Source organism: Rhipicephalus microplus, chromosome X (genome assembly GCF_043290135.1).
Source record: "Rhipicephalus microplus isolate Deutch F79 chromosome X, USDA_Rmic, whole genome shotgun sequence".
NCBI lineage: Eukaryota > Metazoa > Arthropoda > Arachnida > Ixodida > Ixodidae > Rhipicephalus > Rhipicephalus microplus.
Window position 1 is genome coordinate 40,732,050 of NC_134710.1, and position 26,521 is coordinate 40,758,570.

The 26,521-nt window shown below is 45.1% G+C and overlaps 1 protein-coding gene across 3 annotated transcripts in view; it reads right to left on the bottom strand.

Moving 5' to 3' along the window:
* Positions 1-8,094: 8,094 nt before the first annotated feature.
* trbd (ubiquitin thioesterase trabid) overlaps positions 8,095-26,521 on the bottom strand; it is a 159,757-nt gene continuing 141,330 nt past the window's right edge. For all 3 annotated transcript variants that reach the window (XM_037426842.2, XM_075876278.1, XM_075876279.1), the window contains exon 11: positions 8,095-8,535. In XM_037426842.2, coding sequence (XP_037282739.2) covers positions 8,320-8,535 — 216 coding nt within the window. In that variant the 3' untranslated portion in view covers positions 8,095-8,319. The remainder of the gene's footprint in view (positions 8,536-26,521) is intronic.

A 26,521-nucleotide genomic window follows, 5' to 3' on the forward strand; every position in this document is an offset into this window, starting at 1 on the left:
GAAGGTCGGCTTTGGTGTGTTGAGCATGAATGGTTTTTTGGTGCGCAACCTTTCCAGGGAGTGATCAGGAAAAGGGGGGAAATTATTTGCCATAAAAAAACGATAAAGTTCGGCAGCGATGGTGGCCACCCACCATTGAGCCCAACAAGGGGACACTACAAGGTTGAACAACAAACACTTGGAGACGCCAGCCATGCATCGCGGCTGTAACTTGCTATAATTATCCAAGGTTGGAGAGCTACACCAGGTTAACCCTCACCACCAGGAAATTCTGAAGTAACCAGATCACCGATAGGAACGGCGATGCTTGTTGAACTAAAATGCGTCCGAATCGTAGCTGTCATTGTGTGAGAGCTCAGAGGAGCTTGTGCATGAAGCACGATCAGTCACAGACGTGGTGCGGCGTTGTTGGCATGATGACCTATCCGCTGAGCGTCTGCTCTTCGGAGCTTTTAGTTTTCATACTCCGTGCTGGCAAGATTGGCATACCTTGCAGGTTTTCCTGATTCTGGCATAGTATTACGTCATAGGCAGAAGCGCACTCGGTTGTGTTTACGTATGACAGCTTTTTGCTAATTAAAAAATATTTCCTAATTCATTGAGAATTTCAGCTATTGGGCACATGACACGAGTGTCTCAGGAACATAAAAGCACAATTACCATAACATGGTAAAAAAATCACCGGAGTTTGAGTTTAATACAAGCTGCTCACCTTGTTCATCTACATTTAGTTTGGCATTAACCTGTGACCAATCAACGACTGACAAGTAATGACCTCTCTTGAGAGAAAATCCTGGTCATTCGTTAATGTGACTGCTGTAGCTTGTTGTTGCGGCGCATACAGACAACCTTACGTTAGGTGGTGGGTAAAATTTGCCAGAATGACCAAGAGTGAAGTGTGAAACCTTTAATGGGTTGATCATTTGACAGACGGAGGTCTAAGATGTTGGCTCTGCAATTGACAAATGTTTTATGTTGCAGTAGGGAATTAGGTGCCACAAATAACAAGAGCAGGCTGCACTTTTAGGGGCGAAGCTCCTTAGGGCGTGGGCTGTGCGTCCCCTGTAGCCTGTATGTAGCCACCTCTAGTTTAGTTCTTGCAGTGTTCACTAGATGGCGGTACCGTCCCCTGTATGTAGCCACCTCTAGTTTAGTTCTTGCAGTGTTCACTAGATGGCGGTACCGTCTCCTGTATGTAGCCACCTCTCGTTTAGTTCTTGTAGTGTTTACTAGATGGTAGTACTTGTAGCTGATGATGAAAAGATGCAAGATGTTATAAACTAGAAAGCGGTACTTGTAGTTGATGAAAGACGTGAGATCTTATACAGGAACCGCTCTCCCTTCATTTCACAGACCATAAAGCCGTCATAATGAAGGGACATCGCAAGCCATCCATCGTCTAAGAACAAATAAAAGTTGATTTGTGTATATACACACACAGCGTCTCTCACGTCTTTACATGATGATCGACTGGGCGAATTACACGGAAGATTCACAGTTTACCGATGAATCCCTCCGGAGCTTCGCCCATTCATCATCATTCACCCGGTGAATATGCCGTAATTTTTTCTCGATAAAACGATTATAATGAGAAAAGGTGAGCGTGCTCTAGTCAATTCCATGTGCATGGAAACTGCCAAGAAACATAATTCTGTGCCTGCAATGAGATGTCCTGAATTCAATGAAAAACATGACATCATAAAACGAGGCAGGGGAAATGCTGGGTGGCAAATAAAAACATCCAATCAGCATTTTTTTCGCAGCGCTCAAGGCTGATTTATCACCAGATCGATTCTTTGAAAGATTCCAGATCTTTCCAGCTAACAAATTTCAGTGAGTTGTCGACAAAAATCAGCACATTACTTTCTTTTCGTTTGGTTTCCCTGAAATCTCAGTCCCCGCAGAAGATTGTGGAATCAGGGGAAAATTCAGATGAGGAAATTTTAAGGCTCAGCCAACTTTCAGAAATAGTAACATTAGGAAAAGAAGACAAAAAAACAATAGTGAAAAAATTGTTTGTCTTTGTACACAGACCAGAAGCATTCTGGTAGAATATGTCTACGTTACACGGCACTTACTACGCTAGGCACAAGCTCAGTACGATGAAGCATGTCATCGCGCAGCGCACCACGAAAAACTTGAAGCATGAGACAACCATCGCACTGTCATTCAGGTGCTGTAGTCTTTCCACATCAACCTCAATGTAGAAAGAAGAATTTGACTGAAATTTAGTTTCAAGGCAACAGAAAGAGAAGGGAGACAGATCCATTGAAGTATTATGTCTTTTTGATGTCAGCGGCAGTGGCGTCCGGGCGTCAGCTTTGTAACAAAAATGGCCTCTGGCCATTGCAGCCGATGTGCCTGTTGGGTAACAGATATAATCGATGTTGCCATAGCTTCAAACGAGGCAGGTTTCTCCTTTCATTTTCAAGTGGAAGAAGAGCTGAAGAAGAGGCTGTCACAGGAATGGCGCTGCGTCACTCAGACTTGTCCTCAGCTGGTGGTGAACTCGACAGGGTTCTCACGACCTGGAGGGGGGGGGGGGGGGGCACAGCTGCTTTCACTGGCACAGTGGCCATGCAGTTTGTCAGCTTCTCATGCAGGAAGCGGACCTCTCCCCGAAGGAAGGCGATCACACAGGTTTGTTGTTCAGCATCACGGAACTGATCCTTATGGACGAACTCATTTTTTTTGCAAGGTTGGGATACCTCGTCGCTGAGGAATGAGATTCTCTCTAGCGCATCAAGCACGAGGTGGCACAGACCAGCGAGATCGCCACTCACAGGGGTGCACGTGGGGAGGGAACAGGTTTGAGACAGCTGCATTGCTCACAGCAGCAGGCCGCCGAGTCGTCTTCGCCAGGCCTACCATCAGCATGGCTCAGATCACGTAAATTACAGCTCACTTTGCAAGAAACGTGATCCAGACTTCAGAAGTTGCAGTTCTTCATCAGGCCAGGTTACACACTTTGAGTGAACATGCTTAGAGCAACTTTAACAACAGAAAAAAAAAAATGGGAAGGAGCATAGCAAGCACGTGTCCCAGCTGGGAGCGATGGTGCAAGGCTATAATAATAATAATAATAATAACAACAAAATCTTCAAATTGAAGTACAGGTCACCACTTTTTCACAAAGGGGGTGCTTTTTCATCCAGTCATCAAAAAAACTCGCATGGTCATTGGTCCCTTGAACACCCACCCAAGACCACTTCAAGGAAATAAAAAATATCTTTGCCCCACCGCAGTGGTCTAGTGGCTAAGGCTGTTGACCCGCAGGTCCCGGGATCGAATATCGGCTGTGGCGGCTGCATATCCACTGGAGGCGGAAATGTTGTAAGCCCTTGTGCTCAGGTTTGGGTGCACGTTAAAGAACCCCAGGTGGTCGAGATTTCCAGAGCCCTTCACTGCGGCGTCTCTCATCATATCGTCGTTTTGGGACGTTAAACCCCACAAATCAATCAATCAATCAATTGATATATCTTTTGCGTTGGCCCTATCCTGGTGACATTTTCAGTTTTATTCAAAGATAGATATAGATATCGTATGCATTTAGATATGTAATCCTCAAGATTGTCGCCTCAATCGTTCTTGTGTTTTGGTGTTCGATGGCGAGTGAAAAGTCGGAATTACTCAACGCCTGATAAAAAACATTACACCATATCCCACTAAAGGGAATCATCAGTAGCATGCGAAGCAGCACATGTGTCGGCCTAAAGTTCCGTTCATCACGGGCACCTCGCCCAATGTTAACGTGTCCTTGCAAGTGGAGCACGCCATATTACAATAGTTTCTCTTTCTGTTACCGTCCCAAACTCTTGTTGGAGCAAGGCCCGCATGTTCATCACCATGCCATGCGGGAGCATGTGGGTTCACGTGCTCCCGCATGGCGTGTCGATGACGAGAAGAGTGTAAATGATTGCTGAGAGAGTGCAATGACGGAGAGGCCATAGCACCTTACCCAATCCCTTACACAGGGCAAAATGCACTAGCGCATTCTGGCAGTGCTTGGGCCAGCTTAGCACATGCGCCGTAAGGATGGTCACGCCACACAACGATTGATAACACGATTTTAGATGCCTCTAAAATCGTATTATTGCCAATTGGTGTACGAAAAATCGCATTTTAAGGCAGCATGGGTTAGTATGAAGACAATATGATTTTAGATATGAAGCATCTAAAATCCTATTATCTTCATACTAACCCATGCTGCCCGAAAAATTTTGAAGATGGTATGAAAGTATGGTATCTTCAGTTGGCATTACAGTTGGCTGCCCTGGTGCTCAGACTTCGCTAGACCCTTTTATACAGCTGGTAAATACCGATTTGTTCATAGTGTGATCGAGCTGCATGCATTATATGCACATCTTTGCACACTCTCAGTACAAGGCTGAACGAATTCCTTAGGCATTAAAAATGCTACACAGCATAGTTTCAAAATCTATATTCAGAAATCATTCGTTACCCGGGGTGTAGCCGTTCTAAAAAACAATCTGTTATCCAATAACAGAGATTCCAGAAACTAGAAACTAACTACTGGCATAAGCCAATAAAAACATTAAAAGAAACATAATAAATATGTTAAACATTTTATTTGGCCAGTGAAAACCTAGATTCCTGTCAATATACAGCTAGACTAATATCTATGCTGCATATATATGAACACTGCTACCTATGCAATTCAAACTGTTGTGCTTCTAAAAAATGGAACTTGTACTCGGAGTGCTGAACAAACAGCTTTATGTTATTTGCACAAATAAGAAAATGGTAATTCACAGCCTAAAACACAGCAACCACTCTGAAACAACTACAAAAACAAAACTTCAAACAAAAACTGAATCACATCAGACACCCAGCGCAGGAACCTCTGCGCATGTAATGACTACAACACACAATACTTAACAAAAACAAAAACCAGATCAATGCCGTTTTCAAACAATACACATTGAGGGAAGTACTAAAATTGGGTGCTCCAGCTACGTTTATATTTAATTCACGAACTGGGTGTTTCCATGACAGCCATCCCCAATTACTAAAAAGTGGAGAGCTCAGAAATTTTATGCTGGCCAAGATTAATGGTGGTGGACCCCAGAAAATGTGTGACAAAGGCCAATAAGCTAGAGTTCACAAACGAATTTCTGAAACATGTCGCATTTGCAAAATTTAAGGTGGCCAGAGATCGAGGTGGCGATTCTAAGAGCTGCACTGCTTTCTCATAATTTCAATGAGGTTAACATGCCTAGAAGCACTGACCAGCTTCAATTCTGCAATTAGCACAAGTACATTAACATGTTTATCTCACACACTAATATTTAGTTAAATAAACACACCAAGGGCAATTGTCACACAGCAAACAATGTCCATCAAAGCTATGCTGTGTAGAACTTGTAATTTTGTCTCAAATCCTTAATTTTTTTATGACTGGAGACAGTCATCATTAAAACAATTCAGTATGTGCAATATATTTATAATATATGTAAAGCTGTGCAATATATTACAACTATGATATAAATCTAGATTGCATTTATTACACTGTACACATGCACACAACCCACATGAGCACCACAAGCACACATACTTATTCTTTTTCTCACTCTTGAAAAAAATTATCACACAAATTTGTAAAGTAAAGCAGTTACATTGTGTCAGTATATATGTACATATACACATACCGATACATGTATACGTAAATATATTACTTGCCTAATGCATTGCACATTAGCTGACACTGTCCACTAGGTCAGTCAACTTCGCAAATAAATGTATACTCTAAAGCGGCGAAAACATAACTGCACTGACTGCAGTGCTGATGGAGCCTGTATTATTCGACTGCACACTCATATGTTGAAAGGGTGAGAGGTGGGGGTGGGAGGTCAGAGCAGGGTGGAAATGGGACGGCAAGGACCCTGACCACTCAGAAGGCCGGTGCAATAACTGGTCCAGCTGGTATAGAAGGCACACATTTGATTGCTTCAAAAGTGCCAAAAGGTCATGTGCAGTCTGTGGGCCTAAGTGCTACAGCCTGTTACAGTACTTCAACATGGTTAGAGCTCAGAGCAATGTGCCCTCTTCAGAGAAGCCCAGAGACTGGTATAAGTGCTCTGTACTCCAATTACTCCGTGATGTACACAATGTAACATGGTTTAGAAATATCTATCAACCAAGGTTTTCAAAAACGAAAGAAACACAGCCTGTGTGCACAGTAGTTCGCGAAACGAGCCACTTAAGTGGAAAAGCAGGTGCAGTTATTCTAATTGCTGGAGACAATGCTGACATAGTTGAAACAACTTAGATATTATTGAGCTGCACAGTATACCGTAAAATGCCGAGCGAGCACCCTCCCCCTCCACCTTCAAGCAAGCACCCCCACACCCCCTTCCCTTTTTCGAGAGATCTGAAATACACTCAGGTTTCAATATAACGAACACGGATATAACAAAATATTGGTCATAACGCAGTTTATGAAAAATGGTTTTGCAATAGATGCAGTGTTTAGAAGAAGCTTTGTAACACATTTTTGAATATAACGAACTTATTTTCTTGTAAGATGCTGCTTTGTTATAATGAGGATTAAATGTAAACGCCAAATAAGCACCAATGACCGGTCCGGGACAAAGCAAGTGCCCCCCTTCCAAATCTGGACAGATTATCTTTCACTGTTGGGAGGGGAGGGGGTGCTTGCTGGGCATTTTACGGTAGTCTGCAACACTAACGCACCCAGTGCTCAACTAACCCCCATATTCTTAAAAGAGCCTCCCTTCAAATTCATCTTTTCCTCGACCAAGATGAGCAAAACGCCACTGCTCAAATGGACACACTGCCACGCTTCCAAAACGTTTTTGTTGATAATCGCTTTATGCAGGGACCATTACTGCTGAGGAGCAGTGCTGCTTAAGACTTTCCCGTGTCCAGGTGGAGCATTGAGAGAAGGGATGCTTTAGAATACGGGGGTAAGCACAAAAATTGTTGAACAAATAGAGAGACCAATGTACAATTGTCAGCATGCTCAATACGAATGCTCACAGCCTGGCCTGGAACAGCTTAGACTGACCCCAGTGCCACTATGTGTTTCTCGGCATGTTTCACAGCAGTTGGCGATGGCCAGCTTGATTTGACTAGTCAACTTATCTTTCGCTTGTGTGCGACCAATGGGGAGAGAGCACCTGCTATCGACAACTCAAGCTATTGCCAGCTACCACAAACACACACACCACCATTTCGTGGTGGCACTGGCATCCATACAAGCCAATCCAGGCCAGGCTGCAGAATGTTAATGTTAACCATCCTGGCAGCTGTACATATGCTTCCACACAGATATGGGCAGGAAAGGCTCAATGAGACAAGCATTATACAATTATAATGGCACATCTAACATGAAACTGCTGATCTGTCACAAGGATAAGCCAATGATATAAACTAATGTGCATCAGCTCATTGAAGGGATGGTATTAGAACATTTACACAAAATGATGCATTTCATGCATTTACAGATTTCACTTATTTAGAAGCTGCTAAGCAGCATTTTTTATGTACGTACTCTGCTTCTATGTTTCGGCATTGTTACTGCTGTATTCTTAAGTATCCCACGAAATGATGCTTTTGTGCAGGCTTTTACAGAATACACAAAAACTGTAATCGCTACTTACTGAAAACAAGTTAGTACACGAGATGCAGAGAACATGCTTCAATTGGAAATAGTGGTTCATCACTACCCCCCACGAGTTGTACATCAACAGGTCTACCAAAGAGGACATGCTTTCTCCTTTTCAAAACTACACGGACTAATTTCTGAATGCTTCCAAACAGCCTACTTCTCTCTATTTACATCCTGCTGGTCATATAACTAGTCATATAACTAGTCATGCATAAAAGGAAAACTTGTGGCAGGGCCATACCGGCAGGTTGAACGCTAATGAGCATAGGTGACATGTATGCATAGGTGACGTGTGCACATGCTGTTCTGCACAAGAGGTTTTTATTGAACATGAACTTCGTACCCCACTATATTTGGCTAAGTGCACACAGCAAAACAAGTGTGGGCACACACTAATACAAAAACCCCACAACGAAAACAACAATAACAAAGAAACACACAAATGTGCCGAAGGCCAAGGAATTGGCACTTTTAATGAGAAGATGACAGTCGCACAGTGTAGAACTCGCACAGAATGGCTGGTCGCTGGCTTCAAATATCTTGCAACAAGTTTACACATCTTTGACATGGCCAGCCCCTTACTGTTATCATGCCACGCAACAGAGGAAGCTAGCAGTTCAAATATTGTGCAATTCTCTAGGTGACAACCCAACCAGGACATATATGCGTTACTCTTGATCAGAATCACCATCACTCGAGTAGCCACTCTGAGAATCGGTGAGCCGATGGCGGGGCGACAGTTTGCGGTAGGCCTCCAGCCACTGGTCCACCATTTGTAGCACCAAGTGGGAACTCCTGGGTACCTTCTGCTGGGCCACAAGGAGGCCACCATCCGTGACACAGCAGTCAAACCACTGTTTGATAATTTCTTCCTCACGACCAACCTGCATATAGGAAAGTTTCAGGGGTACTTAAATCTCATTAATCTTTTCAGGGTCAATGACGTACATGTAAGTCATGGTTCTGCATGTTTGAAAAGTGCACCATTTTTTATAGAAGGTGCACTCAGCGATGCCACCGAGGTCTTCAAATTTGGAGCAATTTTCGGAGCAGCAAAATTTTCATTTTGAAGCACTTTGGAAAAGAAAAATTTTTCATTTGGAGCACACTGGAGCAGCAAAATTTCCCATTTTTAGAGCAATCTGGAGAAGCTAACTTCAAATCTTGGAGGAGAAGCAAGTTGCATTTACATTCAAGGACATGAAAACTTACTCTGAGGCTCTTGTGAAGAGCTAGATATATTTAGATTCATTGTAAATTTTATGGAGTCAGCCATCTTTGAAGCACTCTCTATTTCAGTTGATGACGCAAGGATAATAGCGTCATGCTGTTGAGCATTCTGATAAGACTTCTTCAGTTATGATGTTCGTAGCAAATAAACAGAATACTGGTTGAATAAAAGGGTACTTCATCAAATAACAATATAGATACACTTATGTGGTTAACAAATATGGTAGATAAACGCTGTGACGTACAACTCTAGAGACTCCCACAGTCCCAAGTGCATTTCCGTGAGATGACTTCAAAAATAAAAAAAGGTTCTTCTTCTTCACAACTGATTGGACTGCTGGGCGTAATATGACATCATTCAGCTAGTCTCAGAAAGCCAATTTCCTCCGGCTCTCATCTCTGTGCTGTATAACTACACAATTTAAAAACTTCATTTTCCCTTTGCAGCAATATTTTATGAGGCTAAGTCATTCTGTCTACACTCCGAAAACCCCCTACCGTGTCCTGTAGAAAGCAGTGCATAAAAAAAACTGACAGGACACCTCATGCATATGCCTAAGACGACTCGAAGGCAAGATGATAATTGTTTTTATAAGGATAGCAATTATATGGACATTCTCGACTGGTTTTTGCCATTGCCAGGGGTGTAGCCAAAAAAAATTAGCAAAGCTTAAAACTGGGGGGGGGGGGGGGGTGCACCTTGATATAAGGAATGGACGGGGGCAGGCAAAAAATAATTTTACGCTATACATGCCAAGGAAAAAAAAAAAAAAAATTCGGAGGCGGGGTGGGGACACGTTCCTGACGTCGATTGTTACTCAAGCCATACCTGCCAACCTGACAACAGTGAAATTTGTAGAACACCCGAGTGGGGAAGAGGGGCAAGGGGGGGGGGGGGGGAGTTACAGACTTTTTTTTTCATTTGTAGCTGTGGTAGCTGTGATGGATTTGCCTCTAGCGACAAGCATAATCATGTTTTGCCACCATAAGTCAAATTATAGTGCTGAATTATTTGGCACCAAAATAAAAAAACAAAAAAAGCCATGAAAAACAAGGGGGGGGGGGAGAGTCCCAAACACAAGCGCAAACATCGGCATTGCGGTCTCATAATGGCTTGGAGAGGCCGAACACACGAGAGTAAGGTTTCCCACTAAGGTGAGACTCTCAAAGGGGGTGCACAAATGCTCCTGAAACTTCGTCTCAACATAACGACTAGCTAAAAAATGCCAGGCCTGCATGGAGGGCGCAGCACAGTCACAGCGAAAGCTAGAAGAGCGGCCTTTCAGAGCTTTTTCTAAACACTCGTTGGGTAACTCCTGCAAGCCCACTTACTGGATACCCACAACGGCATTATTAATAAAAATTTAGGGTAGTAGATCGACATTCTCTATGCTATTTTTCGTCATTCTTCTGAGAAGCGTGGTATTGGCTAAACTATTGCGAGAAATTTTGTGCCAATTGTCCAGGCAGTGCCTGACGACAATGGGGAATTATTCCTCAAGTGGGTATATGCCACAGTTAATAGGTAATCGAGAACAAGCTTTTGTAGTGGGCTGGAGCACTGGGCGACCCACTCGTTACACTATTCGCATTGTGTGATACCTTGTTGTTCGTTTGCTGTTTTAAAATGCTTTGTTACTCATAATAGCGCCATTCCTTTCCCGACATCAAGTCTGCCTAGGGCAAGTTTGCCAACAAGTCCCAAGCGCTGGTGTAACTCAGTGGTAGAATACTGGGCTGGCACCCAGAGAACGTGGTTTCGAGCCCCACTGTGTCGTTGGTACTAGGTTTTGTTTGCCAATTTTGCCCTAGGTGGTTATGGCCACCGGCGGCGGCGGACAACTACGGCGCTTTGCGAGACCGAGTTGTGATCTCATAATAGCTTTCACTGTAAAATCGGTTTCCATCAAAACAACTCACGTATGTATTCACACGTGAACGGACGGGACAGCACAGCTGGCTGCCGCGAAAGTGCGGGTCAAAGCTTTGGCTATGCTCGCTACTACATTTTTTGGACGGGGATGCCACAATGCTTCTAGTCTTTCTGACGTATTTACCACATTTAATCCTACTGCTGCATCAGCCACGTGCCCTCGGAGCTTGTAGATTGCTGTCGCATCGCTGCGACTGCCGTTTCGTGCGCGGCAGTGGCGGCAAACGGTAGTTTTGTTTTCAATCCACGTTCCTTCAAAACTAAGTCGTTTTATGTATCTATGGTCACAACTGCCACGATTTTGTCCACAGAGTTTGCAGAAAGCATCGTTGTTTTGACTGGTCGAGCTTGGACGCACGCACACTTTCGGAATTCTGTCTCGTCGCCATACATGATGGTGTCGAACGGCTGCTGTTTCGTCCCCAGTGGTTGTGGCAACGACAACCACATGCACTGTAGAAGACAGTGCATGCGCTGGTCCCATGCGTACTTCCGAAGCTTCGAGCACGCTGCTTCCAATCGGCCTTTGTTGAACAGTTTCCGTATTAAAGTTCATATCGCACGCCACGATTAGGAAAAGTGTTCAGAACATTCGAATTTTGGCCCAATGGAGACATAAATTTGGCTGGAGAATTTCACGAATTTGTATCTGCCGCTGTTTCGCATCATTGAGACTCTACTGTACGTTCAGATCAAGGCCTCTCAAATTCGTTTATAATAAAATGCGGTGACCTCGCAAAAAGCTTGGAACAGACTGATCTGCATTGTTGTCAATGCAGCCAGATCTCACACACAAATTTCGATTTCCGGGAGGTTTTGATTGCAACCGTACAAATATAGTGGCTGGAAAGGTTTTTCCACTGCAGTACAAACGAAAGAAACGGTCGAAATCCGGGAGCCTCCCGGACAATGTGGGAGACTTCGCTTGTATGTGATGAAAACACCCAATACATATTGTTGTTTTCTGGTGGCAGAATATAACACAATGCAGTTTTCACGGTCTCCGTGACCAGCTACGGTAATGTGCCGTAGCCAATTGCAGAGGCCATGCTATTTTACTAGATCTATTTTTTTCATTGGAAATGAAATATCTTTAGTGAAACTTCAGGAAAATTCATAAAATCGTAAGCGCAGTTGAAATTCGTACATTTTACGGAAAAATCGGAAGAGTTGGCAGGTATGCTTAAGCACAGGGGAGGAGCTAGAAATGCGAGGGTGAGGGGGCGTTGTTATGAACGTTGACTTTAAGGGTGTGATCGCTGGTGCACGCGCTATTTATGACTGGTATACCCTTCTACTTTGTACTCTCAACGCAAACAGACTGTGTGAAATGTGCTTTGCTTTCGAGAGCAGCGCTGAGCCTTGATCGCAAGGCGGCCACACCGTCGTGCCATTTAGGGGGTCCCTTCGTACGTGCCGTTTGTGCTGTACAGATGCAATCACACTGGTCTAAAGCAGCAGAGCGCGTGCCTGCCCACACTGTTGTTGGCCGTGGCTTCTATCTCACGTTAGCTACAAGCTACCGTTACTGCTTACATTACAGCACATGGGTCTAACATGCAGTACGCACAAGAGTCTAACATAAGCACGACCATGTTTGGAAGGATTACGGCGTCTCTATTTACATACTTCTGAAGAAAACACCACCTGAAGCGACTGGCTGAGCGCTTTAGACAATTCTTATTCCATCTCTACGTGCATCGGCGTGCAAGAGATGTCTCGGGAGTCTCTAGTCACCCAAGTCGCAGATATCGAACACCTTGGAAATTGTAACGCTACCACTAGCGTTTCTAACGGATGACATCAAGCCTTATTATTTGGTATAACAATACAATTTATTGGTATTGCATTCATTGCTAAGAGCTTAAGTGAAACAAACAAATTGTATCTCTTAGATCTGATATTGCCGATATCGCGCAAATCAAAAAAACTCTAGCTAAAGGAACAATGATCACTCTACTTGTCAAAGCTTTCGGGCTGTCAGTTACCTAAATGCAAAGCAGAGGTTAAAAACACAGAAACTTCACGAGCAGTCTTACTATGCCTTGAGATAGGGCGCGCCAGCTACTTCGAGCGACGCAGCAGCCTCCCCTCCACCCCTCCCTTCAAAACGAAGCAATAAATGCGTTGCCGTGATGTTCTTTTTTTACCGTCAGCTATTGACCCTGGAAAGCGAGAGGCATTTCAGGGTCAGGCCTTCCGATCGCAGGCCTTCCGACACCAGAGCCGCCAGCGATGGCCTCACTATAGCTGTGTGTATTAAGCAGACTGCGGCGGCTCCAACCAGTAGGCATGCTTTTATAAAGGACATGATATTCAAAAACAAAGCATGCGAGAGTTTTCAATTCGAACCCTAGCAACCACGAGTTTGAAAGGGCAGGGTTTTTGGGGGCTCTTATCGCCACAGCGATCATAAACAAGGATGTGTGCTGGTGGAAGGAATTACAAAACAGCTCTTCTGTATGTTGATCCATGGATAAAGTATATTAGAGAAAAAGTGTCAACACGTTCACACCATTTAAGTGTGAACTTGAAAAATTTCACCATGGATGTGAAACTTGGAAAATTGGATCTCGATGTCCAGAAATACACATGACAGGCATTCTTGCAGAATGCGTGCAGTTATTAGTGAAAATTGCTTAATTACATGCCGTGCAACTCTTCAAGTGAGCTATCAGCAGCAGCATTCCATGAACAGATCACGTCTGCCGATAAATCGCCGCCCCAGTTTCACACTGCCGATTGAACCAGACGTCAGAAGCCCCTGCGGAGACTCGGTTTCGCCGTTAAGCGGACTTGCACAACAGAGTTGATGGTGGTGGGAAAACATTCATTCAGAAAAGCACTCAGAGTTGCACCAAACTTACCAATGTGGATTTTAGGATGCATGCAAGACCGCTGCTTATTTAGCGTAATAAAATAGGTATGTGATTGTGACTTTGGTGGCCCCGAGAACAAGGTGCACATGTATTGACACGCCAGCGTGGTTATTGCCGGTGATAGACCATGCAAAATAAGAGTTTGGCGCAGTTTCCATTGATATTATCAGGATGGCGCAGTAAATCTGATTAGGCGTGGTTAGCGCACGAGTGGTATCACTGTGCACTTTGCTTGCGCAGCTGGCTCTGGAATAAACTTGAGTGTTGATATCCTGTGCGCACTCTTAACAAAAATGATCTACAACAAACGAGAAGCTTGTCGAACACTGAGGCATAATCTGTGCCGAATACTGCTCATAGTCTTTGTGGTTTAACAAAGCACATCAAAATAACACGCATGGCAATATAATAATGACGCATTAAGGGAGTACTGACACAAAATGTAGAAGGCGAGATAACCTGTGGGATAGATTTGTGTGGACACACACATTGCTATGAAATATCAATGAATAATATAGCCTAGAACATACAGTGGAACTTCGATTATACATCCCCCAGTTTCGCGACAACCCGAATTTTACGACGAATCGGTTAGGTCCTGGCAAAATCCCCTTAGGAATAATGTATTAAACACCTTGGTTATACAACGCAGTTTTACGCCGACCCCGCATCTTACGACGACATTCAGATTTCGTCCAAAAGAAAAAAGAACGCCTTTACTCGAATCAAGCGTGGACCAAATATTCACGAGGGCAAAATATAAACTTGCGTTCCCCTAGGTTGACGATTAGAAAAGTAGAGAGCGAGACAGACGTCTTCTTAAAATGGAAAATTTATTCTGCTGGAAGTTGATGCGCTTCTACACATGCCGCAATCCTTTGTGCACGTATCTGGGGTCGTTACCTAGTCAAGCTTTATCCACACAAAGTAGCTGCAGCCGGCCTAAAAGCCGATACTTTCACGTTTTCGGTCCATGGAAACACTTTCTGGTCGACATACAGCTGATCTCCCGCCTTTGTCGCACTTCCAGTCACAGGCTAGCGGACACATAAGGGCGCGACGCAGCTGTTCTCACTGTGAAAGATTACTTTCACTTGACGTCGACGTTCGCACTAACAGCGGGACATCACTAGTTGCATTTCACAAGGCCACAAATTACAACGTGCATTGCTCAGTCGCTCGCGAAGGCATCCTATGCACACTCGTGGTCAGTCGCTTATTATGTGATAGCAATGACACTGTATTTGACTTTTCTGACGGGAGGCTATTGGCAACATGGTTTCAGTTTCATTTTCACATGCAGGCAATTTTCGGACTCTGTTTATCGGTAGAAATATGCGCGTTGGATTCAATTCTTTTTAAACTTGAGAATAGACATTCGCTCGCACCTCTTTCAACTAAGTTATGCTGCCATTAGCTGTCGCTGGCAAGAATAATTTAATCTACCTTTCTAGCAGAGGCACAAGGTCATGTTGTGGGCTTATTTAGGCGGTCTATACCTATTTTTGGGGGCAAGGCTGAGTGTCATTGCTATATTCTTAGTTTTCCGATTATACCGACGCCCGGATTATACGACTGTTTTGCGTGGTCCGCTGAAAGTCGTATAATCAGGGTTCCACTGTATTTAAAATCAATTTCAAAATGCGTATCGTCGCATCGCATGCGAAACACACCTCTGATTTCATTGTAAACAACTAACCGCCACCTGTGCCATCATGAGTTTATGTTGGCAGCCGCAATATTTGTGAGTGCTCTCTGTTAGCAGACTTTTTTCATGGAAAGAGGCCTGTACAGGAGAAGATGTCCTAGCCTTGGCAGTGCATTTTTTGAGGGGGTCACACGTATCAACATTTTTAGATACTGTCAGTTGGAAAAGCCCGCTCCAGAGGCGGCACCAACTCGTATCCGCTCCGAGGGTAGCGCTTGCATAGTGTTGAGATCAAGCCACCGCCGCTGCCGGCTACCCGCCACTTCCTGCGACAGTGTTGAAAGCTTTTTGTTTTGTTCGCTTGCTCATATCACAGTGGCAGGAGCTTGAAGGTTAGATTTCGCTTATCGCAAATGGTATTTCACATGTGACACGACGATTAAGCAGGCTTGATTGAATTAGCAGTTCAACATATTAAACACGCCGACCTGCAGCGTGCCGGGCAGTCAAAATGGCTGGGCTTCTAATGCAAACACTTGGATCGGCGGCACTTCTTCAAAGCCTTCCAGGTGACAAGTAAGACCTACATTCCCGACCTATTGGAATTCCAGAACCTAATCAATTGCTACGACCACAACGCAGGCAGAACTGTTGTCAAAATTCCACGTGGTAGGTGAACACTTAAGCTCGGTACTGTTCCTCGAATTTTCCCGAACATTCCTGCACACTTGTCTAACCCAGCGGCATTAAATCACAAAAGAAAGGCCCCAACTTAGAGAAACCGCGAATTTCGAGGGTCGTGTGCTGGCAAGTGGTGGCAATGTGCCCAACATTAACCTTAAGAACAGCGATGTTGACGAAGCTACTGGCATCCCTTGCGATCCAGAGTTGTGCCCAAGGGTGGTAATTTGGTTCTCTGCATTATAAGACCAAACAAATTTTAATCCAGTTATGTCGAGCTTATGCAAAAAGAAATTTTTTTTTGTTCTTGTTTTCAAACTCGTTGTTCGTCTTGCGTTGAAAGCTTCCAAAGCGAAGTCAGCGAGAGGGTAGCGCTACGAAACGGAGTGGCTGATTACTTGTCTGCTCGTTAAAATATTGAGCATGGCTGCTATTGGGTTGATGTCAAAGGTGAACATACTGCCTCTGCCTACATCCTCACGCCTTACATTAAAAAGGAATTCCTTCGAAATTTCGGTTCAATAAGTCTTCACTCAGCAGCATTGGCTTTTCTGCTGGAGGAAGGCCGGTCATGAGTTAGTCCACTGCATGATTGATAGACACTTTTCAAAGCTGTTTTCATTTTCCAAATGTTGTTTTTCGCTTTTTCTCGAAAACCTGTGGCCCTAATAACCGTCTTTAGCTACCTTTAGCCACTAGACCCCGCCTTGGTGGTCTAGTGGTTAAGGTACTCAGCTGGTGACCCGCAGGTCGCAGGATCGAATATCGGCTGCGGCGGCTGCATTTCCGATGAAGGCGGAAATGTTGTAGGCCCATGTGCTTAGATTTGGGTGCGCGTTAAAGAACCCCAGGTGGTCATAATTTCCGGAGCCCTCCACTAGGCGTCTGTCATAATCATATGGTGGTTTTGGGACGTTAAACCCCACATATTAGTCATCAATCATTAATAACTGTCTTTTGTGGGTTTTTAGTAGTCAAGAGCAATTTTTGGTGAAGCCTCGTTGGTTTCGTAGATTTCTCTTTTTCTTTGTTTTCTACCATGCTTGCCGATTCTTTCTTGTGCTTTTACATGGTGAGCATAAGTCTTCCCGGGATAGCCCAAAACACTTAGTGCACCTCCACACATCGCGAATCTTGAGGGCTGATGTTGTGGTCGAAACGGAAGGGAATAAGCTGCTTTGACAGCCCGCGCATATTTTCAGGTGATCAACATAACTGAGAAAAGCTGATACCATCTGCAAGCTCGTGAGTTTCAGCTAGCTTCCCATACCATGTTCGCTATATGCGCACGTGCCACGGGAGAACAAGCTTCCCCCTAGAGCTGAGGACAATGGTGAAGTTTTTTGTTACCACCCCTGCCTTGTTGATTTCAACAATATCTTTGTTTCTAACAACATTGAAAAAAAAAAACATTCCTGGATAAGCTCGACATTCCAGAATTGGAACTTTGGCCTTATAATGCAAGGAATCAAGCTGCTATCTCTGTACACAACTCTGGATTGGAGGGGACAACAGTAGTTTCGTGAACATCGCTGTTTTTCGTGTGTTAACGTCAAACTCATCGCCACCACTTGCCGACACACTGCCCTCAAAATTCGCAGTTTCTCTAAGTTTCGGCGGTTTCCTTTTGCACTTTAATTCTGCTGATTTAAACAAGTATGCAGATTTGGAAAAATTTGAGGAACAGAACCGGGCGTCCACCTACTATGTGGAATTTCGACAACGTTTCCGCCTACAATGTGCTCGTAGCAAGTGATTAGATCCTCAGAGTCGAAATTTAGATCGCCAATGTAGGTCTTGACTGTCACCTGGAAGGTTTTTCGTGGAATAGCAGCTGTCCAGGCCTTCAGAACTGCAGCGTCATTTGGGGCTTTCAAGAAGTGTCGCCAATTGCAAGTGTTTTCATCAGAGGCATAGCAATTTTGACAGCCCGGCGTGCTGCAGGTCGGCATGTTTACTATGTTGAACTGCTAATTCACTCATGCATGCTTGATCTTCGTGTCACATGCGAAATACAATTTGCCAACAAGCTTTTCCAAATAAAAGTGATTTAAGTACTCTCCATGTGTTATCTATTGCACTGCATTCTATTTTTTCTTAAATTTTTCTTCCTTAACTTTTGATGCCTTTCTCGTAAGCACTCGGATAAATTTGGCTACAGTCCAAAGAGTTTGTGTATGAAAGGCATCTTTGCATAAGAATTATACCATTTATGTGAGCTGTGCCAGCTGCGAGCCCTGCTAGCTCACCGATATAAAACATAACAGGGTTGTCCCGCTAATTCACGCAAGACTGCCAGTGTGGCCTGTCTATTTTCCCATAGCTGTTCAAAAAGAAGCACAACCGTTTCTAAATATATTCTTACACAGAATTTATATGATTTATAATTGTAACAGGCTAGTTCGATTAAAATCATTCACAACCTGATGACGCAGATGAACGCTATTTATTGCTGAGGCACAGGCAGAACTTTTTTCGGGGGCCGAGGGCCCCACCTTAATCTGAAGTGGGTGCCAGGTAGGCAAGTGTGGTCGAGTGTCACTTTTGGCTCTGTAAATATTAGCAAGAAAGATTTGGGGGGAGGGGGGGGGGAGAGTAGAAGAACGGCACAGGCCCGGTGTGCTACCACCTGACCACACCTCCAATTCATTGTAGGCACAGAATTAATCATACAGTTTCTAGGTACAGGCGCGGCCCTCATTTATCATTAAGTAGTATTCATTCGGCCCTCACCTAGCTGCTTTAGCTAAAATCACGCTGTTACGCATGCATAGGTAGCAGACGACACTCCTTCACCAATCTCAAAGCGACAGCAGTGCCGTCGCTGCATGGGATATGGTAGAGGGCTGCTCCTCGCCGCTGCAACCGCATGCGCTTACCCAACTGACAATATCTAAAAACATTGACGCATATGTACAGCATCATGAAGGAAGCCTTTATTTAAACGAGCTGTCAATGCGATGCTCACAAGCCCGCAATTATTTTTGAGCTCACATAGCCAGCTATGTTTGCATGAAAATAGTTATGGGTCACAGTGCACTCGGTGCTCTCTGAAACCGAAACTGTGCCTGGTATCAAAGACCAAGACCCTTACCGATAATTAACAATCATGCAATTGTTAACAGCCAACAAGCTTTACAACAGTGATAAGTTGGTCGTTTGCTACTAATTGCAACAGAAAAAAACAAGACGCAAAATTTTTGTGTCAGTGCTCTTTTAATTAGGTATCACTGTGGCTGCATCTTAACAGTAACGCATAGTATGGAGTGTGGAAATGATAGAAAATCTAGCTATTAGTTGTCAAGCACACCACTTCTCACATACGCAAGTATCCATGTTACCTTGCATTAACAACTAACCAATAAATAGTGGTATCAATAGAAAAACTGAAGAGAACAGTAATTCACACACAAACAAATGCCACACAGCCCACATTATTTGTGTACAAAAATACTAAAACCGCTGTAACTTCAGTGAATCAATCAAGGGCACCATAGGAGTTTCAGTGCAACATACGAACAGTGGGAACCTTATATGCTAGTATCACATTATAAACTTGGGAAATATTTAATTGTTCGTTGTATCGTTAACAAATAATGTTATTCTATAATAAATGCCGATTATTACTGTCGCAAACGAACCTGATACTACAAAAACCCATAAAACTAGAGAGAAAAAAACTACTACAGTAAAACCTTAAGTGATATAAATCCCACGGGGTCACCAAAAATACATATTTGTATCATCAAAAAACATTGAATATTCGTATACAACAAAAGAAAGTAGGTATACATAGACAGGTATAAATGATTGCCAGTGAAATTTTTAGACGTCTGCAATCATACTTGCGTTCGTAAATATGACTGCTAGTAGCCTCTACCAAAAGCGCTAGTGACCGCTACTAACCTCTACCAAAACTTACTACAGTCGCCGACCGATAAATCGGACACCAATAATTCGGACATGCTCGGTAATTCGGACAGTCGCGCGGCACCGCCGATGGTCCAATAGAAGTAATGTGTAAAGACGACCGATATTTCGGACAGCTGTCAGATCTACATTCGATAATTCGGACCCTGCCCGACTGTCGCGCACGCCGAATCGGCAGCCATTATCTCCTCCGGCACTCATACCATACAAAGTATGGCCTCGGAGATCAGAACGAAAGCTAATAGTAATTGGTAATCTATGAGGCTTTATTTCGATCGCAACTTTATGCCTCAGAGATTTGTACTTGAAAATGCCGATCTTGGAGGCACGGCTCAACTGTGGGGGATTGTATCGACATCGCGATCATCTCACATTCCGGTTCCTTTATACCCTCGCTGTGCGGCTATTGCCGTTATTCTGTCACATGTGTGTACGGTACAGAGTTTTGCTGAATTCTGTGCGCGTTCATATTTATTTTGAGACTTGCTTTATTTTACGTCCAGCTGTCTCATAAGATCTGAAGTTAAATGGCACCAACGGTGCCGTCACAGCCAGCACCGAAGGCCGCGCCGACGAAACACGGCAGATATACAACGCTAACCATGGCAAAGAAAGCAGCCATCATTCAGCAAGTGCTCAGTGGTCGTCCGCAAGTCGAAGTTGCTCGAGAGTTCAACATTTCGAAGCAAACCATAACGAACTACATAAAGAATAAGCATAAGATTTTAGGCGCGACGAAGACATCATTCGGAAGTGAACAAAAGAAGGGGCGCCAAGATGTTCATCCGCAGTTGGAAGAAGCGTTGAGCATTTGGCTTAATGCTACAGTCGCTCAACGGGTTCCCGCTTCCGGCCACTTCTTGAAGCAAAAGGCCGAGCATGGGCACTTCACCTTGGCATTGATAGATTTAAGTTCAGCGATAGCTGGCTCCGGAACTTTAAAAAGCAGTACGACCTCGCTTTCAAAAAAATGTGCGGCGAGAGCGGTGCCGTGGATAGCACACTGGTAGCGAACTACCGCGGTGGAAAGTTGGTGGAGATGCTTCGGCGCTACTCGGCTGACGACACCTTCAACCTCGATGAAACCGGGCTTTTCTATAAGCTAATACCGGAGAAGACACGCGCCCGTTCTGGAGAACCTTGCCACGGAGGTAAACTCAGCAAGGAACGAGTCACTGTCGTTGTCGGCTGCAACGCTTCTGGCACGGAAAAGCTACCGCTGCTGGTAATCGGGAAATCGAAAAACCCTCGATGTTTTAAGGGGGAAAAAAATTTGCCTGTCTGGTACGAAGCAAATACGAAGGCGTGGGTCACGCAGAAGCTGTTCGAAGAGTATGTCAGAAAATTGGACCGAAAGTTTGAATTGCAAAAGCGCAAGGTCCTTTTGTTCGTAGATAACTGTACTGCCCATGTGCCGATCAGCTGTCTGAAAGCCATCGAGCTAGAATACCTACCGCCGAATACGACCAGTATTCTGCAACCTATAGACCAAGGCATCATCAAGAATTTGAAGGTGCTGTATCGTTCGCGCATGCTGCAGCACGTGTTGCTCTGCTTAGGGAGCCAGATAAAATACAACGTTGATTTGATGTCAGCCGTGAGCATGCTTGCTGATGCCTGGAAGGCAGTGTCAGTAGGCACGATCAGCAACTGTTTCCGGCACGCAGGATTTACGTTGCGTAGTGAGCCCGACACCGCCGACACTGCAGCCGAAGAACCCGACAATGCAACTGAAGATCCGAACCTGCCGCCCAGCGCATCGAGCTCAGGTGCGAACGTTATCGACGACCTGCGAGGCTGCGGTGTGCCGATTCCCGACACTGTTACCTTTGAAGACTTTGCAAACGTCGACAGTGCAGTGTCGTCGTGTGCCGAATTGAATGACGAAGACATAATTGAGCAGGTTCTGCAACCGTCAAACAGCGGTTCTGACTCTGACGATGATGATGCACTGTGTGCACCGGAGCCGTCGCATGCAGACCTGTCTCGAGCCCTCGCTGTTCTTTCGTCGTCGTACAGCGAGCGTATCACACTGGCGAAGATACAGGCGGACTTGATTGCACGTAAGCGGAAGTGCGTGCAGCAACACATTAACGACTTTTTTCGGCCACCGGTAGACTGAAGTGTCAATAAATGTATTTTTTTTCTGACGCATTCGTTTTTTTGGACTTTCGATAATTCGGACTTATTTGCATTCCCCGTGGAGTCCGAATTATTGGTCGTCGACTGTACGCTTTTCTACCCGATACCAGAATACTGCAGCGAAAGTGACTTCAGAAGCGCTTCGTGTGCAATAGAAGGATGCCACAAAAATACTTAAAGAGTATTGACACAAACTTTCGTGGCCGAGATATTCTGCGGGGTCGAATCCCCTGAACATTGGTATATCATCTGCAAAATATCAATAATAAATATAGCTTCGGAGGTATTTTAAATTAATTTCGGAGCTTGCACGAGCTCGACTCCATCGTGCCATTGACACCCTCAAAGGGGACCTTTTGGGGACCCTCTACTTCCCTCATGTCACCACACTGCAAGTTATCATGACATCACAACTGGCATTTTTCTTTTGCAGCATTTGTTCTCGCAGTCTAAACTTCTTGGCGGCTGGTCTCAAGTGTGTGGCCGTGGCGCATGCTTTGAAAGTTTTGTGTTTGGGCACACTAGTTCCGTTTCCTATTCAAAGGTAATTCTTGATGTGCACTGTGCGGAAGTGTGTCACAATTCTGTGTGCTAACGTAGTTGAAAGCTGCACACGCTAGGCAGTGATAGTTGCACCCGGCAGCTTCTCATTTTCGTAGCTCTCTCTCAAACCAAAACTGGTCCATAATGAGGGGCCTGTAATTAATTATCTGTCACATGCTGCAGCAAACGATGTGTCGTTTTATGACTAACAGGCCCAGCAACACACTGCAGCAGGAAAACGTGAGGGCAAAGTTTTTGTGTCAGTACCCCTTCAACCCATGTCCTTTGTAGCTGTTATTCTCATTGCGGTGGTGCTGGGGTGCTTCGTGGGAGACTTACAGCCATGCCTGCACAATCAGCAGGTTCGCTCGAAATTTTGGAGTGTCTCGTGCAAAACAGAAAGTTGGCAGGTGTGCGTGCACGCGTCCATTTGTAACAGCACGCGACAAACCCATAGGCCACCTAGGCTCAAGTTTTCGAAGTGCCATATGCCACCCTAACAGAGAGAGAGCAAATCTCCAGTAGCTCGGATGGGCTGCATTTGCTTGGTTGCACACGAAAAACATGTTCTTTGGGGCTTTTATTTCGCATTTCTCAAGCTATTAGCCCCGAGAAGTTGGAGAGGCGCCTCCTGGTGGGAGGCCTAGGTTACGTCACGAAATGGACTCCTCGACGACCGCCGCCGCGCGCCTACTTAGTGATGCGTTCGCTTTGTGCTGTTCCTCTGTTTGCGTTTGCTGTCTGCTCGTCTCAAGCTCCAGATGAATGATGAAAACTGGATCGGTAATGTTCCTGGTAAAACAATGAATATTTAGTTTTGCTTCTACATAATCGCGTGCTCGGTCGTAGGCAATGTGAAAGGGGTGAAAAAGTCTGTGTCGCGCTGCTAACCCCGATGATTGATCCCATTCCTGGCCCCGGCAGCCACGTTCTGACGAGAGTAAGAGCAAGAACACATTTTTGCTTGGATACAACATACTCATTGGCGCATAATCATGTGATTTTGAGACACAAGACACAATACAGTCGACCCCGCATATATCGAACTAGAAGGGGATCACGAAATAGTTTGATATAAAGAGAGTTCGAAATACAAAATGCGTATTTAAGGCCTAAATTGAAGAATTTCAGGCCTCAAAAATCGTTACAAGAGCAGCTAACATAATGATTCACTCAAAAACAAGGTGCAAACTGCAGGTTACCACCACTTTATTTAGACCGTAAACTTGTCTTGCTTCTTGCACGCCGTCAAGTTCCAGACATCCTTAATATCATTGAAGCTTTTCAATTAAGCCAACTTAGCTTCTTCGGCCACAACGTTGATTGACACAGAATGCGGATGCAAGCTTTGTAGCGCGACAAAAGCTTGGTTAGTGGCGGAAGCAAAGGCGTTGGCACATTCATAACCGCACAACACTTCCACGGCAACAGCAGCTAGAATCTCAGCATCGATGCCATCAGAAACAGCGTCATCTGTACCGATGAAGTCGCTACTGTCCGAGATGGTGCCCAGAAACGCTGATAAGTCGCAGAATCCACTGAGGCATCATACGCCGTTGTCAGCGGTCATGACGCACCCCAAGTCGTCACCTGGCCCGCAAGAAACGTCACTCCAAGCGCCAATCATAATTTTTATCGCTACGTGCGGGTCAACGTTCCCTTCAACTCCCGCATGAGGATTTATCAGGAACGAGGCGAGAAGGCCACAAGGCGCAAAAGACGCAACACCGAGTTCGTCGGAGTTCTCACTGTCGACATATTGGCGATATCGATGTCACTGCGGCTTTGTAGCTGGCAGTCACTGCTTTCAGCGGCTCTAATGCAAAACAATAAAAAAAGCGTAGCATACCTGCCAAGTTCAAGGATAATGAATCTGGGAGATTTCCGCAGCGGGGGGGGGGGACTGAATTATTTGCTCCTATTTTTTTTCGGCATCAAAAATAAAAACCCCAAGGACAAACAAACAAACATGGCGAAAAACAAGAGGGGTAGGGGACTTTCAATCGCAAGCGCAAACAACAGCGTTGCGGTCGGCTTGGAGTGGCCGAACACGCGAAGGTAAGGTTTCCCACTAAGGTGAGAGTCTCGAAGGATCGACACAACTAGCAGAATTTATTTCCTTCAATACAGCTCGTGTATGTCTTACTGGGACACACGTGAATGGACGGGAAGGCGCAGCTGGCTGCCGCAAAAGAGCGAGTCAAAGCTTTGCTCTCTACTAGATTCTTTTGACGATAACGCCAAAATGCATCTGGCCCCTTAGTTATTGACAGTCTAGGCTGGTGTTCTGCCGCCGCCGTCGTCATTAACCGTATATGTGTACTTATCTATATGTATTAACACTCTAGAAAGGAAAAAAAAAAGCCGCCCGCGCTCGGTGCCCAGCTCGTCGCCATGCGCGGATTACTGCCTTTAGTCTACCGCTGCGTGCCCTCGGAGCTCGTGGATCGCTATCGCGCCGCCGCGACCACGATATTGTTCGCGGCGGTTCCGGCAAATGATAGTTCCTTTTTCAATCCCCGTGCCCTTGACTGCACACGCGCCTTCGAAACAAAGTCGTTTTATGCCGTACAGTGCAGTCCACTTATAACGATACCACATATAACGATATATCGGTTATAACGATGGGTCGACTTAACAGTCTCATTTTATGCATTGGGGCTATGGGGAAAAAAACCATATATAACGATATGTTATCCACCGCATATCGGATACAACGATGAAAAGTTTGCCGTGGACGGCATGTGTCATTCAGAATAATCGTAACATTTAGATTGATAAGTTCTTCTGAAACGAACTATGCCGAGACAAGACGAAAAGTTAGCGTAGGCGAGTACGTATCTGCCGCCACTGCAGGACAGCGCCGGCAGCGCGTCCCGGCCGTTCAAAAAGCCGAGGAGAGCATCGCGAGTTGGCGCGACGCGCTACAGATGGCGCCAGCTGTGTCACGTTTTGCGCCTCGCCGCGCGTCGACCGCGGAGAGGCTGAGAGAATTTAAAAAAAAAATGCGACAAGCAAAGCGCCGCGCTCCGCGGCTCCCCGCCTTCTACAACGGCAAGCCGGCAAGCTACTCGTAGCTTGCCGAACAAAAGCGGGAAAGAGAGAGAAAATAAAAAAAAGCGAAAAGCAAAGCGGCGCGGCGGCATGGGGGCGGGGCCTCGTTGGCATTCCGGCTGTGTACCTCTGGCTGTGCTTTCTTCCTCCCACTGCTCCGACCCCGCCGTCGGTCAGTCTCTCTTCCTCAGCGAACCCGTGATGCGTTCTTCGGAGTAAGAAATAAAGTCTTGTTTTTGACATCCTACTATCTACAATATTTATTAATTGGTGAAAATAGCAAAATGAAGCCTGGAGCTACAAAAGGTACGTCCGGCGACGAATTTTTGGCGGCAGTCCAGATATAACGATCACCGGTTATAACGATCATATTTTTAGGTTTTCTCGATATCGTTATAAGTGGACTGCACTGTATACGATCGCATCTGCCGCCGTTTTGTCCGCAGGGTTTGCAGAAAGCAGCGTTGCTTTGACTGGTTGAGTGTTGGACGCACGCACACTTACGGGACAGTTACGTCGTCGCCATACATGATCGCGTCAAAAGCGACCATGGTTTTGTCGACAGCGGTTGTGGCAACGACAATTACGCACGCTGTAGAAGAAAGTTCGTGCGCCGGTTGCACGCGTATTTCCGAAGCTTCGAGTACGCTGCTCTCGGCCTTCGTTCGACGATTTTCCGTACGAAAGTTCGTATCATCCGCCGCGATTAGGAAATGTCTTCGGAACAATCGAATTTAGGCCCAATTGACATAATGAAATTTCGCTGAGGAATTTTACGAATTCGTATCTGCCGCGGTTTCCCATCGCTGAGATTCCACTGTTCGTTTAGA